This window comes from Ilyonectria robusta (genome assembly GCF_021365365.1).
Source record: "Ilyonectria robusta strain PMI_751 chromosome Unknown BGZ61scaffold_3, whole genome shotgun sequence".
NCBI classification, from domain to species: domain Eukaryota; kingdom Fungi; phylum Ascomycota; class Sordariomycetes; order Hypocreales; family Nectriaceae; genus Ilyonectria; species Ilyonectria robusta.
Genome location: NW_025764437.1, coordinates 1582114 through 1600207, shown reverse-complemented (window position 1 = coordinate 1600207; position 18094 = coordinate 1582114). Strand labels below are relative to the sequence as shown.

Here is an 18094-nt window from a genome sequence, read left to right as displayed (position 1 = left end):
TTAACCCGGCTGAATATCGGCTAACGGGAATTCACAACTCATGCCACCATGGCTTACGTCAAGGATGATTGTTAGGTAGATACTGTCAACGTCAGCCAGGCCTTTACAAGCCGCCTGCATGTGTGCGATGAAGTCAAAGGCGTAAGGGCGTCGATGACATTGGCGGCCTGGATGTCGCAGATAGACATGGTTACTTCCTTAAAAGGCAATTGACTGCCTGTACACGCGGGGTCCTGAGTTTCCCGCTCCTCTCTGCCATTCCGAGTGACAACCTCTTTGTTCATGTTCACTCACTACCAACGGTTTATCACCATGACGGACTCTAGCAACACCAAAACGCTTGAAGCCAAGTGCTCGTGTGGTTCTGTCCACTTCACCGTCGACATTCCCAAAACATCACTACCTTTCCGTGTTCACCTCTGCCACTGCAGCTTGTGCCGGTTTACTCTTGGCTTGCCATGCGTCTTTCACACTCACCTGCCCATGGGCATCAGACCCAAGTTCGTGGGGCCATCGTCTGAGGCAAACATGACACACTACGTCGTTCCCGAGTCTAGGGGAAGTGTGAGCTTTTGCTCCACTTGCGGGTGTCACATTGCCTGTATTGGACTCGAAAAGGGCAATTGGGTGCCTGCGACGTCCATTTTCACAGACCATGGACCAGAGAACTTCCAGATTGGGATGCACATCTACACCAAATCCGTCAAGGACGAAGGCATCTCCAAAATGTTGACCCACATCGGGGGCCGTGAATTTGGTGTCTATAACCCACCCGAGGATAGTCCCAAGGCCAAGCTCCTCGAATCCGAACCTGAGGTTGGGGAAGACGGCAAGGATCGCATGCGCGCGCAATGTCACTGTGGTGGCGTGTCTTTCACATTTCCACGACCGACTGAGGAGGTCATCAACGACGAGTACATGTCCAAGTATGTCTCCCACTTGGACAAGACGAAATGGCATGCGTGCTTTGATGCCTGCGACGACTGTCGCCGTGTCAATGGAACTCATGTGGTTGGATGGACATTTATTCCGCTTGCCCTTTGCGAACCGCCCATCAAACCGGACCTTTTGATCGGGACTGCCAAGACCTATCAGTCGTCGCCTGATGTGCTGCGATCATTCTGCGGCACATGCGGTGCGACATTCTTCTACTCGATCGAAGAACGACGCCCGACAGACAGACAGCAAGTGGTCGATCTCTCAACAGGCGTCCTGCGAGCCCCTGAGGGTGGCATGGCGGAGAACTGGCTCACCTGGCGAGCTAGGCTGGCGTGGTTGGGCAGTGGGAAGAGGTTCGACAACGCATTCACAGAAGCGCTACAGGAGGGAATGAACAAATATGTTTTGGAGAAGGAAGGGAGAATTGAGGATTACAACATCGGGTGAAGAGTCCGAAATCAGTTTGGGGGCATCGGAGGGCCTCCGAGATAAGCTGTGCCTGTGCCTGTTTCGGCGTGCTATGAAAGGATATTCAACTGTCGTGGAAGGAGTCGAATAATTTTTGTATATTGTGAAACTTGGGTATTTTTAGAAAATACCTCCATACACGAGGAGAAATTCACAACAGGCCATGTTCTTTGTTGTTGGTGATGCTTCTGCGCACCGAAGCGCGGCCTTCGGGCTATCTTAGCGGCGTCCGAATGCCCGCAACTAAGATGCCGGGACCGTCCCCGACAGTATCCGGCGCCCTCGACTCAGTGACGGAGCTTAATTTTCACCTAATTAACCCAGAACTCCATACGCAATCCCCCGTGATAGAGCCTTAACTCCTCAAGATTATATTTTTTACCCGTCATTCCGGTTGCCATCTGCGGTATTCATCGGCATCGCGAGAAAACCGCCCAACAGCGTCAATCCGAATTAGCCGAGCTTTCTGCGGGCCACCAAACGACGAGTAACAATAGAGAGTTTCACCTCGCTCCCCGTCCGTCGCCAGTGGGAGAAAAAGTCGTGGACCTGGGCCATTTCGATGCCTCATGTATCGTGGCGAGCCCTCGGACAAATTGGACAATCCTTCAACTTCGTAGTCTCAGGACGTGCTGCTCTTTGCACCATGACGTCTCCGAGCCGCTCTTACAATGTGACGCATTCCAACTCCCGTCCCCACCTCCCTTTTGCGGCCGGATGAATGCGTTACTGACCGTGGCTGTGCGCTGTAGGACGCAATTGATGCGCTGAACTCGCTTCAGACGCCGTTTGATATCATCGAGGCCCGCCGAAAGGCTGGAATCAAGCCCGATGCAGTCTCTATCAAGGAGATGAAGACGTACCTAGGTCGAATTGGCTACACAGTGAGACTCATCTTGAAATGCCTCTCCTCTCAACCTCACTTCTGCTAATACATTCACTCAAGGCAAATGATCTGGATCGCCTCAATATCGTCCATGTGGCGGGAACAAAGGGAAAGGGTAGTACATGCGCCTTTGTTGACTCCATCCTCGCCCAGTACCAGCGCACCCTCGCCATCCCTCACAAGACTGGCTTTTTCAGCTCGCCTCACCTCATCGCCGTGCGGGAGCGCATCCGGATCAACTCGCAGCCTATTTCTGAGGATCTATTTGCGAAATATTTCTTTGAAGTATGGGACCGGCTTGAGCCATCCGCAGCAGTGGCGGAGGAGAACACCCTCATGGCTCCGCGACCTATCTATGCCCGCTACCTGACGCTCATGAGCTGGCATGTCTTCCTACAAGAGGGAGTGGAAGTGGCAGTTTACGAGACAGGCATTGGTGGAGAGTTTGACGCAACAAATGTCGTTGAAAAGCCAGTTGTATCGGGAATCAGCACGCTCGGGATCGACCACGTCTTTGCCCTCGGCAACACCGTTGACAAGATCGCATGGCACAAAGCCGGTATTATGAAGACTGGTAGTCCGGCTTTCACGATTGAGCAGGTTCCCGAGGCCGCAGAGGTTCTGAAACAAAGAGCTGTAGAGAAGAATGTTAATCTAGAGGTATTGGAGATTGACCCTCGACTCAGCGCCGTCAAGATCCGACCAGACGCTGCATTCCAGAAGCGCAACGCTTCCCTAGCCGTCGCCCTGGCAGAGGCCGTGCTGTTGAAGCTGGAGGTCACTCTTCCGCCAAAGTCAGAACCCTTGCCGTATGAGTTTGTGGCTGGCCTTGAGAAGGTCGTCTGGAGAGGTCGCTGCGAAGTCAAACTCGAGGACAAGGTGACCTGGCACGTTGATGGCGCCCATACGGCTGACAGCCTGAAGATGTCGGCGAAGTGGTTCAATGGCGAAATATCCGGCCGGTAAGTGAACCTCTCTGCCTGCCTCGCTGTTGCCCAGAAATTCTGACGTTACCCCTAGATTCGGCCCCCGTGTCATGATCTTCAACCAACAAGGCCGCTCCGAGGCCGTCGATTTCCTCGAGTCCATCCAGAAAGCCACCAAACGCGATGGCAAGCCTGCCTTCGACCATGTCATCTTCTGCACAAACGTCACCTACAGCGCGACAGGTTACAAGCGCGACTTTGTCAACCACCAATTCGACCCGGCTGACATCGACAAGATGACAGTCCAGCACCGCTTTGCCGAAAAGTGGGCATCTATAGACCCAGTTGCCACCGTCAAGGTCATGCCGACGATCGAGCAGTCCATCGACTACGCGCGGCAGCTTGGCGAGGGGCTTCCGGAAGGCGCATCGGTGCAGGCGTTCATCACCGGGAGCTTGCATCTGGTTGGCGGCGCGTTGGGGATATTGGAGAAGGCCGATGCCCTGTAATCCGTGGCCATCGTTTGCATGGTATATGGTTTGGGACAGGATATGGAGCATAGACGACAAGGCATATATATCTACAAGACTACAATAGACCCTCGGGCTCTAGGGCCTGTAAGATACCCCCCACAAGATGCAAGCTACCCGTCACCAATACCTTGTGATTTGGTCCCTCTCTTTCGGCGATTCGTCTCGCCTCCGTCACTGTATCCTGCATATTATCCAAAGCCTTCGAATCGCAGCCAGGGGCTGTGTTACCCATCAAGCGAGCTGCGCGATGTTGCACCTCCAAATTCCTCACTTCGCCTTCGGCAGGGCCTTGCTGATCGTTCCTCGTGAAAAGGGCATGCTTGAAAACATTGTCCCTCCCTACAGCCTCTTTAACAGCATCGAGAAATCCTGCGAGGAGCTCCGAGACATCTCTCTCCTGCTGGTTAAATACGAGTGTGGCAGTCTCACCAGGGCCGAGAGATCGGGCAAACCACTTGGCCACCTGTTGTAAGCTGTCTTTTGTGTGAGCACCATCAACACACCAACTGACAGGGCCGTCCTGGATGGTCTCGCATCGTCCTCGCAGCGTTGCCTCGGTGAGGCCCTTGACCATCTTCTCGGGAATATCCAATAATGCAGTCGCGGGATTGGTATCCATGCCGAAATATTCCCGCACGGCTAGGACAGCTAGAGCTTGGTTGTATTTCTGGAAATCGCCCGCCAGCTTCCCCTGCACGCCGCCCCATTGCTCGACAAAGCTATCGTCGAGCTCGACCAGGTTGGCGCTCTTCTCAGCCGCCCTTGATCGAAGAACCTCCCTGACGCCGGGTTGTTCGCCTATTCTCCGGACGAAACCTTTGACACTGGGCTTGAGGATCCCAGCTTTGTGCCAGGCAATCTTCTCGACAGTGTCTCCTAGCATGGCTACATGGTCGATGCCCAGTTGTGTGATCACCGCCGAAGAAACAGCTTCTGGTGGAAGTAGATTCGTTGCATCGTACTCTCCTCCAATACCACACTCCAAGACGACACAATCCACCTTCTGCTTCAAGAAGATATGCCAGGCCAGAATCGTCAGGAACCGAAAAAAGAAGGGTTTCGACGATGGCCCCTCCGCCTCAGCCGCGTCCATGCCCTCGCTCCTCGCCGCATCAGTGAAGCGATCCCACAGCTCGAAGAATGCCCCTGTGAACGCGTCCTGCGAAATCGCCTCCCCCTGGATGGCGATTCGCTCCCGGACGCTGACGAGGTGCGGGCTCGTGTACGTGCCGACGGTGCCATACTCGCGCAGCATCCCCGTCGCGAACGCACTCACTGAGCCTTTGCCCTTGGTTCCCGCGATGTGAATATGCCGCAAGCGTGCTAGGTCCTGCGGCGTGTATCCAGCACGGCGGAGCCAGTCACGCATCTCCGGGATGGCTGCAGCGTTGAGGTCTTGAGCTGAAGGCCGAGGCGCGGCTGGGGCGTCTGGTTTGTCGAAGAGATTGGTGATCTGGCGGTTTGAAGACAACTGGAAGAGGAGGCCGAGGGCCTTCGGATAGTCGCGCGCCATGGTGGTGATGAGCCGACGGCTGGTTTGTTGCCTCCTCAAGAGTGGCACTGTGACCCAGCCACGAGTCAATGAACCGCGGCACCACATAGTGTTGATTATTGTAGCATTCTGGCGATTTTAGACCCTTCTCATGCACCGCAGCAGGCACGCTACTCACAGGAATGTGAGACCCGGCCAATCAAGGTTCGAGAACGGAGGGTGGTCGAAGTCGATGCGAGCTTGTAGGGTTAGTAGTGATGGTGTGGCTGCGAGGAACTGTCAGAATTGAGCGGTTTCATAGTGGGGTTAGCTTAACATCTGCAATCGCAATACATGGCTACTGTAACTTTTAACACCACTGCCACTCAAGTTCGAAAACAAGATAAAAATACAGGGCTAAACTAGAGCAATGCTTCAGACTGGTTGTCACGCCCTCATTGTCTATTGCTATCTAATACAATACACGGGCGGGAAGCCCTCTCTAGACATGACAGCTCCAAGGCCCAATATACAGGACAAATGAAACCGTCTCTTAATCCACACGCAGGCTCTGTAGTCGCGCCTCCGTAGCAATGACCTGTTGAACCACGTTAGCAACTTGATGATTAATCGGAATATGAAAGGGTACTTACGTCAAGAGCTTGCTGAACCTCCAGCACCTTGCGAACCTCACCGAGCCAGTCTTTGCTCAAAGTCTTGGCCCAACCATCCAGGCCAGTCATCTCTCGCGCCGCAGAATCCAGATCGCCTTCCTCAAGGTACGTTTGGGTGCGAGTCAGGATGCTCTCCACGTCGTCACCATCAGCAAGACCCTGCTTCTTGAACATGACGTGGCTCAGAACCCAGCTGGAAGCATGGCTGGCCACACCCGCCTCGTCGGGAAGCAGCGAGGCCTTTCGGACCTCGTTGGCGACGCGGCGGAATCGGTCAATAAGCTGAGAGGAAGTAGGGACACCGCGCTGGTAGGCAGTAGGGTTCACCGATGCGATGGCAGCGTTGACGACGGGGTCGTCAGCAGCAATTTCCCGAAGAGCAACAAGCTCCTTAATGAACGGACGAGGGTGTTGGCTATCCTCCAGGCTAGCGCGCACAGCCTCGACGGCGACGTGCAGCTGCTGAGTCTGGAGGTTAGAGTCAACGACCTCGTTCCATCCGGTGGTGAGCTTCTCCAGGCCTGCAACAGCCGCCGACAAGTCGTTCAACTTGCCCAGACGGCTCTCACGCTCCTTCTCAACGTGCTCCTGGACCTCCTTGACAAAATCCTTCTTGAGAGCGACAGCCTGCTCGAGGAGCTGGTTCTGAAGTTTCTGCTCGTTGAGCTTCTGCTCACGCTCCAGCAGAGTCTTGACCCTGTCCTCGTAGTTCTCTCGGACCTTCTTCATCTCATCCTCAAAATCCTTGCGCCACTGCATCTCCTGGGTGACCATGGAAGCCTCAACCCGATCAATCAAATCAGTAGCGGCCTTGTCGAACTCATCGATCTTGTCTCGGACTTGACGAGCAGCCTTCTTCTCGAGCTCACCCTTCATCGCCTTGAGCTTACCACCGACCTTGGTAACCTCATTCTTGGCCTTGTTCACTGACGAGGAGTATCGACCATGAGCACCATCGGCGTTGATAACGAGGATAAGGTCGTTCACCATGTGGACAAGATCTTGGATAACGGGCTCCCTGGCATCGGCCAACGAAAGGAGATCAATTGGTTTCAGAGGTGGGCACTTGGAAGGCTCGTTGACCTCGGGGGCCTTGAAAGCGGGCTCGGGCTGAGGGGCCGGGGCAGCGGGTGCCTTCTCGACAACCGCAACAGGAGCAGGCGCGGCCTCCGCAGGCTTGGGCTTACGGGCAGCCGGCTTGGGGGCCTTCTCTGGCTTGGGCTCCTGGTGGGTAGGGCCAGCACTGGAGCGACGGGTCTGGTCCGCGACCCTCCAAGAGGCACCGCTCTGAGCGGGAATCTTAACAGCGGCGTCCGCATCCCGAGCCTTGGAAGAAGAATGGGGAGTATTGGGGAACTTCTTCTTGAATTCCTTCTCCTCGAGGTACAGAACGGCCTGCTCTCCGAAGGGAACGTACTGGGTGAAGAAGTCGTGGAAGTTGTCGCTAATGCGCGAGTACCAGACACCACCAGCGAACCCAACAACGCCCAGGAGGATTAGAGTGTAGACAAAGTTCCTCAGCCTGCGGAAGAAACCCTTCTTCTTCGGAGGTGGCGTGGGCGGCGTCGAGGGGGGCTTGGTCGCGGCCTTGACCTCGTCGATAGTCTTAGCTCGTTCAGATATAATAGTCTCGGAGGTCGGGAGCACGGCGGGCTTCGTAGGGTCAGAGTCGGGCTTGTTCTGGACAGCGTAGGATCGCTGGAAGGGCAGAGTCAGCACGTCACTCGATCAGTTGATAAGTTCTGGGGCGCGACGTACCTGGCCCAGAACGACGGCTCGCCGCGAGGCCGCGATGGGCCATTGACGGGTGGCGGAGGCCGCACCGGACCTGCCGCCTAGTACCCTGGCAGACCGAAGCGATGTTCGCAACATTAGGGAATGCAATGGCGAACAAAGCGCTGGTTGTGATGTGGTTGGATTCGGCTAGATGGAGTTGAGAGCTCAAAAACGCTCAGGGTAAAAGTTCGGCTAATGCCAGCTCCGGATCCGCCAACACGACGGAGCAAAGCACTAAACGTTAGTGGTGCGGAATGCACTGAGGACATGCCGAGCGGCAGGAACCGGGCGACGCAACGAATTGGCCTCCAGATAAGCATGAGATGACGGCAGAACGATGCCAACAAGAAAAGAGTACAATGATTGGTGTCCGGCAGAAGAGGTATTGATGCGTGTAAGATTGATATTAATTGCATCGTTATACAATATCTGGTACTTGAATTATGTTTGCTTAGCATGTCATCGATTCCTCGGCCCATCAGACGGCTGCCGCCAACACGCGCAAATGGGGGTTCTAGCAACAGCCATCTATTTAGACGCTGGAATCCATGGAAAATGCTACAGAGCGCCTCGTACAAAATTGATCTGATGTTCCGTCTCAAGAACCCTCTACCGTCTGGCGTGTCCTGAAATGCATGCCGACCCCGAACTAGCAGTCGGCACCCGAAGAACCACCCAGACAACCGCAACAAATTCAAGTTCGGTATTAAAACGTATGGACTGATCCCCTCCAAACCCAAAGACTCCAAGGAATATGTGACGCACCCCGACTCCACAAGGCGAGCCGGAGCCTGAATGACGGTTAGTCTACGCCCGACTTCACGCTGAGCACTCCGTTGTGATGGATTGTCGGAGCCCAACAGGACGCTCCCTGTGCTCTCGTACTCTCGACATTGTGAAAAATCTAGCAGCTGCAGGGTCCGCTCATGTTGGTGTTGTTGTTCTCCGGGGCCAGACTGACACCTGGTCGTTGTCCCGGGCGGGCGTGCCTAGGGCCGGCCTGGTCCAAGGGCAGTTTCTTGGCGATGGCTGTGAAGAGGTTCTGGACGTTCTCAGCGGTCTTTGCAGAGGTCTCGAAGAAGAGGAGGCCGGCCTCGCGAGCATAAGCCTCAGCATCGGCGGTAGGGATGGCGCGCTTCTCAGGTTGCTCGGTGACCAAATCCAGCTTGTTACCCGCAAGGGCGATGATAATGTTCTCGTTCGCCTGACGTTGGAGCTCCTTGACCCACGCCTTTGCCTTATCTAGTGATGCCTGAACTTGTGTTAGTATGGGTTGGAGGATACGGGGACTTGGATGAGACTTACCGATTGGGTAATGTCATATACAACCACGGCGCAGTTGGCGTTTCGGTAGTACATGGGGGCCAGGGACTTGTAGCGCTCCTGGCCAGCGGTGTCCCAAATCTCGAACTTGACTGTGGTGTTCTCGTCGAGAGAGATGGTCTGGGTGAGGAAGGCAGCGCCGATGGTAGACTCGCGATAAGAATCAAATTGGTCCTAAGGAAGTGATGAGCTGCAGCACAATGATGGAGGGGAATCAACTGATGGTTACCTTGACAAATCGTAGGACTATTGAGCTCTGAACGCATATGAGTTAGTTTGCTAAAAGTGTTGCGGATGTTTGTTGCGAATTACCTTTCCGACAGCAGACTCGCCTGTGATAGTCGATTAGCAACGAGAACAGGATTGGGAACGAGGCCGGCAAGGCAGACGGGGGAAGACGTACCGAGAAGAACCAGCTTAAATTGCGCGAAGCGGGTGTTGATGCCGCGGGCGCCGGCAGGGGGTGCTCGGGAGGCCATGTTGTTGGAGGTGGTGATATGTCGTGAAGGGATTCAGAGAGCTACCACGGCGGCAGTAGTGGCGGTATGGCTGGGTGTTGGGGAGTCGGACGTGGCCTGGACAACGGGGCGTGGAGCGCTCGGATCGGGAGAGAGGGGAGATGGCGGCCTTTGATCGCAGCGCAGCGCAGGGAGATTTAATCGGTCGGTCGTTGATGGCGAGGAGCGGAGCACGATCGTCAGGGAGAGAGGGACGGTGCGTGAGGATGAGTTTGGGGGAGAGGGCGAGTCAAGGGATCTTGGGATGGCGACGTCGTTGAAGAGACTAAGTGACTGCCTTGGGCCTTGGGTGGCTAGGGCGACGGACGACGGTGACTGGCTGGCGCACGAGGCACACGTCAGGTCAGGCAGGCTGCCTTTTGGTGGGCGAGGGAGAGCCAAGGTACCGGAGGTACGTACCTTCTGGGTCCCGTGCCCGGTTCATCTGTTCTAAGGTGCCAGTAATTACGGACTGCGGACGGACACCGGGTGTTCCTGCTCTGGCGGGGGCCGGACTGACGCACTCGCAATCTCTCTTGAGCAGGAGCGATACGGAGCACATGGCTGGTACCTCGACTGGTACCTCGTGGCGTCGAGGTACGTGCCTTTCACTCGCCACGAGGGCCTTACCTAATCTGAGACCCGCAGATCATCATCGATGTGGCTCGTTATCCCTCGTCTGTGGCTCTTCCATGGCTCAGGCTGTGGCTCGGGTCTCATTGCGACGCGCAACTGTGGATTCATGGTGACGTGCAGAGACGTGGCGGTGCCAATGTAAGCTTCGCTGGCCTCACCACACACCACACCGTTCTTGGATCAAGCAAGCATCACGGTCCGGCTTCACCATTCTCCCACCAACACACGCTCTTTTCCCCCCACCACAAGCAGCGGAGCTGGCTACCAAAACCCCCAGGGCCGCCCGCAACCAAGGCTCACCGGTCACAATATTCGCTTCTTAGAACCTCGATTTCCTGGCTCTCAGAAGCCAGCGTCCGCCCACCATGGCCCACATTCAAACATCGAAGCTCCCCTTCCGCGATATCAACGTGAAGGTCGCCAGCGACTCCTACACCTTCACCTCGCCTTCTTCCCCCGATGCGCCTGCTCTTGTCATTGACCGTCCCACGGGCGATGTGCGCTTGACTGAGGGCGCTGCTGGAACCGCCAAGCGGGCATCGCGCGTTTCCAGCATTGCCGGTATCTTGGGAATCATCCAACTCAGACTGGGTTTGTCACCGCCTCACCCCATGCAACTTCTACCCAGCACAGCACCGCTGACTACCTGTAGACAAATATGTCATCTTCATCACCAAGGCTCAGCCCATCGGCCGTATCAAGGGCCACATGGTCTACAAGGTCGTCTCCACCGAGATCCTCCCGATGCGCGAGCGCCAGATCCACGACCCCGATGAGGATATCTTTATTGAGCTCCTCAAGACTTTCATGGCCAGCGGTCCCATGTACTTCTCTTACTCCATCGACCTCACAAACTCCTTCCAGCGACAGGCGCAGATGGATGCCTCCCAGCCTTTGTGGATGAAGGCCGACGACCGCTTCTTCTTCAACAAGTATCTCCAGTCAGATCTGATCAACTTCCGCAACCGAGGGTCCCGATCTAACCCAGGCTCCCAACCCGGAATTGATCCCTTCATCCTGCCATGCATCTTTGGCATGCTCGAGATCAAGCCCACAACCTTCAAGAGCAACCCCCTGACGCTAGTCCTCATCTCCCGTCGATCGCGCCACAGAGGCGGAACCAGATACTTTACCCGTGGTGTAGACGAGGAAGGTCATGCCGCCAACTACAACGAGACGGAGCAGATTGTCATTCTCAATGACAGCAATAGTGGCATGGGAGGGTATGCCGGGAGCTCCGATATGCAGAGTGGCAAGTTCGGCGCGGGTGCCGGAAAGGAGATGCAGATATTCTCCTACGTCCAGACCCGTGGCAGTGTTCCCGCGTACTGGGCTGAGATCAACAGCCTCCGCTACACCCCAAAGCTCCAGATCCGGGGTATTGAGGCCGGCTTCTCAGCTGCCCAGAAGCACTTTGATGAGCAGATCCAGCTGTACGGCGACAATTATCTCATCAACTTGGTGAACCAGAAAGGCCGTGAGCAGCGAGTCAAGGAGGCGTATGAGAAGATGGTACAGATGCTCATTACCTCGCCGAAGCAGGGCCAGGACTCCGACCTTCTTACTGAGGAGAAGTTCACGACGATCCAGCCCCAGACTAAGCACCAAGAGTTTGATCGCCTGCACTACGTCTACTTCGACTATCACAGCGAGACCAAGGGCATGCGGATGGACAAGGCCTATGCTCTGATTGAGCGGCTAGCTGATGGCCTCGAGAAACAGGGCTACTTCCGAGCCGTCGACACGCCGTCGAATCTCGGCAGTAGCATTGATGCCCGCAACTACCAGACGAGCGTCATGCGCACCAACTGCATGGACTGCCTTGATCGTACCAACGTTGTCCAGAGCATGTTCGCGCGCCACGTTCTTGACCGCATCTTTGAGGATGTAGGCTTCATGGCCCGCGGAGCTTCGTTCCGCGACGAGGACGACGCCTTTGAGAACATGTTCCGTAACCTCTGGGCTGACAACGCCGACGTTATCTCCACTGCCTACTCGGGCACCGGAGCCATGAAGACGGACGTCACCCGCACCGGCACGCGCACCAAGGTCGGCGCCCTCCAGGACGCTCGCATCGGCGTCACGCGATACTTCCGCAACAACTTCTTCGACGGACCTCGCCAGGACTCGTTCGATCTCTTCCTCGGCGCCTACCAGCCCGGCACCACCAACATCGGCACTACCCTCGTCTTCACCGACCGCCGACCAATTCTGATCCAGTCCATCCCTTATATCCTCGCCTTCAGTGTCTTCATCATCTTTGTCGGCCTATTCACCCGCCGTGCGCCGGACGCCAGCATCTGGCCCATGCGCCTCTTTCTCCTATTCTTCTTCGGCGTTGCCATATGGGCCTTCAGCTTTGTCTGGGGCCACGGTATGCTCTATGTAAGCATCTCTCTGGCGCTATGCAGACCACTCCCCGTCTTCTTATACGAAGCCCAAAAAGCTAACTCGCTCGACTCTAGGTCAACTGGCCGCGCCTCAACCCTCGACCATATGCCGTGGAGGGTTACAACGAGCACTACACCAAGGCACGCAAGGACGGCCTCGTCGGCTCATTCGTGGCGAAACACGAGCGCGGACTCAGCACGGCGCGCTACCTCAACGCCGAGGAGGGCAAGAAGAGGATCGAGTAGGCAGGTCCTCGGGCGGAAAAGACTTATTCGTTTCTTCATTTATTCGTTCAATTGTTGGGTTCTTTGTAATGTTCAAGGTGTGCCCTCTAGCTCAGCCGAGAGCAGGATTTTGAGGAGAAGCATGTCATCTTTGTAATAACTAAAGTTAAGATAGTTCGCCAAGATGGCTTCATCCCAGGAAGGCATATTTTGTAATGGGCGGTATAGATAGGTACAAGAGAGTGAGAATAAAGAGAGATGGAAAAACTCTCCTGGCGATTAAATAAGTTACAGACATGTGAAAGAAAGAAAAAAACACCATCCCGTCAAAAGTTGTACACCAAGGCTATGCTGTCGCCGCGTTACGCTATGCCAATGCCAATGCCAGATGCCATGCTGCTTCCTCCACTCCCTTCCTCGAATACATAGGGGTATCAAAACCAGACTCCCAGTTGAGTGAGGTATCCAATAAAAATGAGAATAATGATGGTCGGGGTGAAGGGGACTACGAGAGAACGCATTCAACCCCACGCATAAAAAGTATACGCCCAGCAATGCGCCACGCTGTATCGCATGCTCATCAACTCGTTGCTTCATCTCCTCTCGCACACTCTCGCGTGCTCTACAACCATAGCAGCCACCTAACGCCACTCCATGCGCCTTGTCCCAGTCCCAGGATGATCCGGAAGATAGTGACGACGAACCAGACGTACCACATGAACCCGACGAGCACCCACTCAACAATCGACCACATGCCGCGGCGAAGCCATCTGAATCGTCTGCGTCGGTTCCGACTGAGCTCCTCGATCAAGTCAATAACCCGCTTGATCTTGAGCAACTGCCCCAGGGCCAGATCCTTGCCAGTTTCATCAGCTTGGTCCGCTGCCTCTCCGGTCATGCCCGAGAGCTCATCTGCAATGCGAGAGCGGACACACCAGATACGCTCTTCCAGTTTCGGCCGTGTTTGACCGGTGAAAGTATCTGACGACATTTGCCACCGCTCGACCTCTGTTTCAATTGCAATTCTTAGCGTTTGGCTCGCCAGGGGGTAGTGGTCGCGGTATGGAATCTCCTGATCAGACGGCAATGAAGCTTTGGGCGTAAGCTTCGCGATTTCTGCCCACGGCACACCTGCAATATTGGACCGTGCAGATAGGCCTGGAGCTAACAAACTACCCCTGGCGAGAGGCTTCTTGGCCTCTTGGGCTCGACGAGCTATTTCCATGGCCTTGATACCAGAGGTCAAAATAAGGGTTCGTAATCGGGCAATTTCTCGCTTTGAGAACTGGCCCTCTCCCGGGTGGATCTGATCGACAATCGACCACTTTCGACTCCTAAAGTTGTCGGGCTCGTTGAACCTGACCATTGGTGTCACTGTCTTGGGCATCTTGTCTCCAGCTCGAGAGCCGTCTGGCGCGCTTTCTTGGAACGACTCTGATTCTGATGCTTCGACGTTGGCGGCCAGAACTTCCTCGACTGTACGACGGGGTGCAGAGGCTGTAGTGTTCGGCACATCCAATCCTGAGGGCTTGATAAGATTTAGACGAGATGACTGAGCGCTCTGTATGCCGCTCTCCGGTGCCCGAGCCATGCTAGGCTTTCCATATACCTCTGACACAGGCTGGAATTGAGGCATCGTGTCCAGGAAATGCTTTTGGTTCTGTTGAGGCTCATTGTTCCGTTTGGAGTTTGTTCGAGACAGAGTGAGGGAGAGCCTTGCGCGTCCCCTTTGCTGCTCGCTCTCAGACTCATCGGAGAATGCTTCAGGTGGAGTATCAAATGCGCTGTCCTTCTTCCACAGCATGTCGCCCAGCCTTGAAACCCCACCACGGATCACTGTGTCAATCCGAGGTCCCTTGAACATTCCGCGCAATCCGATTTGATCGTCGCTCCTGAGCCTTACACTAGTACTGCGGTGATGCTTGTGGCCGTCCAGAGCGGGCCGGGAAGTGGAAGGAAGCCGTTCCGGCCAAGTCCTGCCCTCGACAGAGTTGGGCTCAGGAACAGAAGACCGGTTATCTGAATCTTCGGCTTCGTATAGTTGGGGCTCAGGGGCCTCCTCACGACCCTTCTCACGGAAGGCCCGCTTCACTTTGGAGAAGGGATTCCTGGATGGGGATGAGGCGCGGCTAGACGGTGCAGATAATTCCAAGCCGGGCGGTAGACCAGGGAGGGTGTACGGAATCGGGTTCAGTTCCGGGGACATTGGTTGAGGCGAATCAGCATCGTCCAAGAACTGTCTTGGACGTCTCAAGCCTCCGCTATCGACTTTCTCAAGTTGGTACCCGGGCAAAGACTCCATTTGAGCTCTTTCACGGAGAGATCGGTGGTCAGAATCACTTGGATCTGTAAGGGACCACTTCCTATTACTGTTTCGCTTCGAATGCAAACTGTGCTCTGGTGTTGTAGAGCTCCCAGCTTGCATATACTCGGCCTCGTTCTCGGTAACATGGGAGAGTCGTTGCTTGGCTTCTTGGGCAATCATCTCTAGCATCTGCTTCTCAAGCAGGTCGTTGGTGTGGCTAGAAATAGTTCCGGCTCGGGTTTGTCGGAACCGCTTCGGCTTGCCCTCGCTCTTGATTTCGTTGTCGCTACCAGAGTCAGAGAAGGAGTCTCTTCTCATCCGCAAGTGATGGCTGTGGGTCGAAGCAGAATGTCTATGGAAACCGCCACTAATATCATGGAGCTTTTGCTTCGCCCGTTCCTTTGTGCTACCCTGCGAGTGAACTGTGTCGGGTCTAAAAAGTTTTTGATCTTTTGGATCGAAAGTCGGCTCGGCGTCTTCCAGAGTGTTGGTAGGGAACGGGGTCACGCCGGTCCCAAGTTCATCTGTTTGCTGCGACATTGGCCGGCTCAGAACTGCCCCTTCAGGAAAGATCTTGAACCAATTGCGGTCCTCAATGAGTTGCTTGTGATGATCCCGTTCCACCCAATAAGCATCCGCTATCATGTCGCACGGCTCGAAGAACCAATCAACTCGGGGGCGGCGTACTCGAAGAGCTGCTTTAGGGGCAGAATCCAGTGACAGTTGAGACTCAACTTCGTCGGCAGAAGGAAAGGGGGGTAAAATGGAGCTGTCATCTCCAGAAAGGACCTCTAGAGTAGTTGCTCGCTGCGATGCCTTCTCAACCCACATCTTAACTGACTCAACGTCACTAAATCCTTGCGTGTCACCGTCTATGACCAGTCTTTCTCTCGCTCGAACTTTTCGGTTTCGGATGTATTGCAAGGGATTGTACTCTCGCCCACCAGACAGTATAGGCTCTGTCGACCCGAACTTGGTCAATTTTCCGTTAATAGGAGAGCTTGGTGGGCTAGTAGCCGAGGGTCGATCGGGTCCCATTTTCAGGGGAGGGAGAACCTCCAGCAGACGTCTGTACTGTGACATGAGCTCGAGATGCTCGCGAGCCTTTTGAGCTCTTGCCAGAGTTGATGTTGAGAAGTGGTATCGGTAGGGGCCTTCGTTTCCTGTGTCGAACGGGGGACGGAGGGGGCTGCTTGACCTGACACCAGAAAGCCGGGGGTTCAAAGCCTGGGGTGGCTTGGGAGATATATTTCGTGTCGTTTTTCGTTGTTGTTGGAGGTGGGCTTTGAGATTGCCTCCGGCGGGTGCGTCTTGTACCGGGGTCAATCGAGGTGGGTTGGTCCGGGTGATGTTGCGTCGCGATGCTATACGCCTTGACTCGCTAAGATTCAAGGCCATATTGACAATCTGGGTAGAGTCGACGTCGAGGGCAGTAGAGGCCTGCTGGGAGGCACGCGGTCTGCGAGCGTGGCCATCTCGCTTTTTGAGGAACAGCTCTTCCTGGGATGTATCAGGGGAAACAATCCGGGTCCGGTTCCTGCTGCCCCCAGGATTCATGCCCAGGCCGAAATCTCGGGGGGCGCTTGTCGAAAGGGGTTCCAGTGCATCCTTTGGCCTCTGCTGCGACCTGTTTCGAGGACGCCGTGACTGGTTATAATCATCGTCGCCGACCACGGCATCCTGCAGGAGGAAGGCACCGCTGGGTTGAGCCTTGTGGGTGCGCCTCATGCGTCTCGCTCGGCCAGCATTCTGGCCGCTGCTCTGGCCGCTGCTCTGGCCGGGGTCGCGGGCCTTGAGGTTGAAGCGCGGGAGAAGCTCGTCGTCGGAGAAGGCGAGAGGCCGTTCGGGGGACGTGGGAGCATTGAGCAGGGCGCCGATGGTGGCGGGCTCGGCCCTCGAGGCGTGGTCGTAGCTGAACCTAGTGGGAATCTCAGGCGTCACTGGGCCATCACGTCTCCCATACGCAGCGAGAGTTGACGGGCTACGCTTGTCCGTCATTGCGCGTAAGCTTCACCACATGCCAGTGTCGCGCTCGCTGATGGGAGGCAGGCTTTGTCGTCACTGGTGACCGGGAGAGCGGTGCAGCATTTTCTTGTTTCGGGGGCGAGGGCGATCTCGGGGGATGGGAGCCGGGAGGTCGAAGGTCTAAGGTTGAGCGAGACGGCGGGCGAGACCAAGGACGCAGGATGTCGAGGATAGAGGGAGTGAATGCCGGTCCAAGCGGAGAGAGAATCCCTCACGGACTCATGGCAAGTTGTTTGCGGCGCGGGGATTAGAGTGGTTGAGATTGTCGTGGATCTGGGTTTGGGAACTGGGTTCTGGAAATGGAACCTGTTGTTGTGTTACACCTTGCCGGCCGGCCCCTGCTTGGCCTTAGGTTCTGGTTGTCACGGGATGGCTACCGGGTGGCTACAGGGTCACGTCCAATGCGCGATGGTGGCGGGGGGGTTAGTAAGGGTACTGTGGGGTCCATGAGCGCTCGAACAAGGTGTTACCCAGGTGCTCAGTGTGCTATAAGGTGCTATAAGGTGCTATAAGGTGCTACCCAGGCGCTATAAGGTGCGACGCCATCCACGAATTGGTAATAGCCCGTGTGCCTAAACTTGCGCTGCAATTCGCATTAGGGCGCGCTGGGGGCGAAGAGTGACGCACCAGCACACCCACGCGGGCTCGCGGGCTGGGAATCTCTCCGTTGCAGCCCACAGGGTAGCCAACAGGAGACTGACGTACTCCGGCCGGGGCCCCGATTCATCCAAGCAGGGACAGGGACACTTGACAGCAGGATAGTTGTTTCGATATACGTAGCACGTAGCGGCATGACACCCTGCAAGTCCTTGTACCAGCCCAAGTGCCGATCATCATCATCATCACATGAAAAAAAAATCTCCAAAAACACCGCACCTGAGACACTTCAGCTCGGGTCACTCCAACTCAGCCCAGTCAGCCCAGCATGAACTCCATCACTCGCCGCCACGTCTGCGCCGCAGCCACCAGCTGGAGCGCATACAAGTCATGCGCTCGCCACTGTACGGCGTGCCTTTCCCA

The 18094-nt window shown here is 55.6% G+C and overlaps 7 protein-coding genes across 7 annotated transcripts; 3 read left to right on the top strand and 4 right to left on the bottom strand.

Moving 5' to 3' along the window:
- Positions 1–312: 312 nt before the first annotated feature.
- On the top strand, positions 313–1386 carry BGZ61DRAFT_342691 (Mss4-like protein; the record flags this gene model as incomplete). The annotated part of the gene is made up of 1 exon (XM_046239530.1): positions 313–1386. One exon carries the CDS (start codon positions 313–315, stop codon positions 1384–1386), a length of 1074 nt encoding a protein of 357 aa, XP_046109596.1.
- Positions 1387–1567: 181 nt separating this feature from the next.
- On the top strand, positions 1568–3819 carry BGZ61DRAFT_443168 (Mur ligase). Its single transcript, XM_046244837.1, has 4 exons — positions 1568–2080; positions 2160–2291; positions 2354–3255; positions 3314–3819. Exons 1-4 carry the CDS (start codon positions 1970–1972, stop codon positions 3726–3728), a joined length of 1560 nt encoding a protein of 519 aa, XP_046109595.1. The 5' UTR covers positions 1568–1969; the 3' UTR covers positions 3729–3819.
- Positions 3808–5265, bottom strand: BGZ61DRAFT_490661 (Mur ligase; the record flags this gene model as incomplete). Its single annotated transcript, XM_046250354.1, has 1 exon — positions 3808–5265. One exon carries the CDS (start codon positions 5263–5265, stop codon positions 3808–3810), a length of 1458 nt encoding a protein of 485 aa, XP_046109594.1.
- Positions 5266–5776: 511 nt separating this feature from the next.
- Positions 5777–7769, bottom strand: BGZ61DRAFT_342125 (formation of crista junctions protein 1; the record flags this gene model as incomplete). Its single annotated transcript, XM_046239482.1, has 3 exons — positions 5777–5821; positions 5877–7595; positions 7656–7769. The coding sequence occupies 3 exons, from the start codon at positions 7767–7769 to the stop codon at positions 5777–5779; spliced, it is 1878 nt and encodes a 625-aa protein (XP_046109593.1).
- Positions 7770–8577: 808 nt separating this feature from the next.
- Positions 8578–9475, bottom strand: BGZ61DRAFT_343351 (ras family-domain-containing protein; the record flags this gene model as incomplete). Its single annotated transcript, XM_046239586.1, has 5 exons — positions 8578–8925; positions 8979–9170; positions 9226–9252; positions 9309–9328; positions 9400–9475. 5 exons carry the CDS (start codon positions 9473–9475, stop codon positions 8578–8580), a joined length of 663 nt encoding a protein of 220 aa, XP_046109592.1.
- Positions 9476–10208: 733 nt separating this feature from the next.
- On the top strand, positions 10209–13005 carry BGZ61DRAFT_443162 (SacI homology domain-containing protein). The gene is made up of 3 exons (XM_046244836.1): positions 10209–10720; positions 10782–12514; positions 12595–13005. The coding sequence occupies exons 1-3, from the start codon at positions 10495–10497 to the stop codon at positions 12763–12765; spliced, it is 2130 nt and encodes a 709-aa protein (XP_046109591.1). The 5' UTR covers positions 10209–10494; the 3' UTR covers positions 12766–13005.
- On the bottom strand, positions 13006–17525 carry BGZ61DRAFT_443160 (uncharacterized protein). The gene has a single exon (XM_046244835.1). It carries the CDS (start codon positions 17045–17047, stop codon positions 13367–13369), a length of 3681 nt encoding a protein of 1226 aa, XP_046109590.1. The 5' UTR covers positions 17048–17525; the 3' UTR covers positions 13006–13366.
- Positions 17526–18094: the final 569 nt, after the last annotated feature.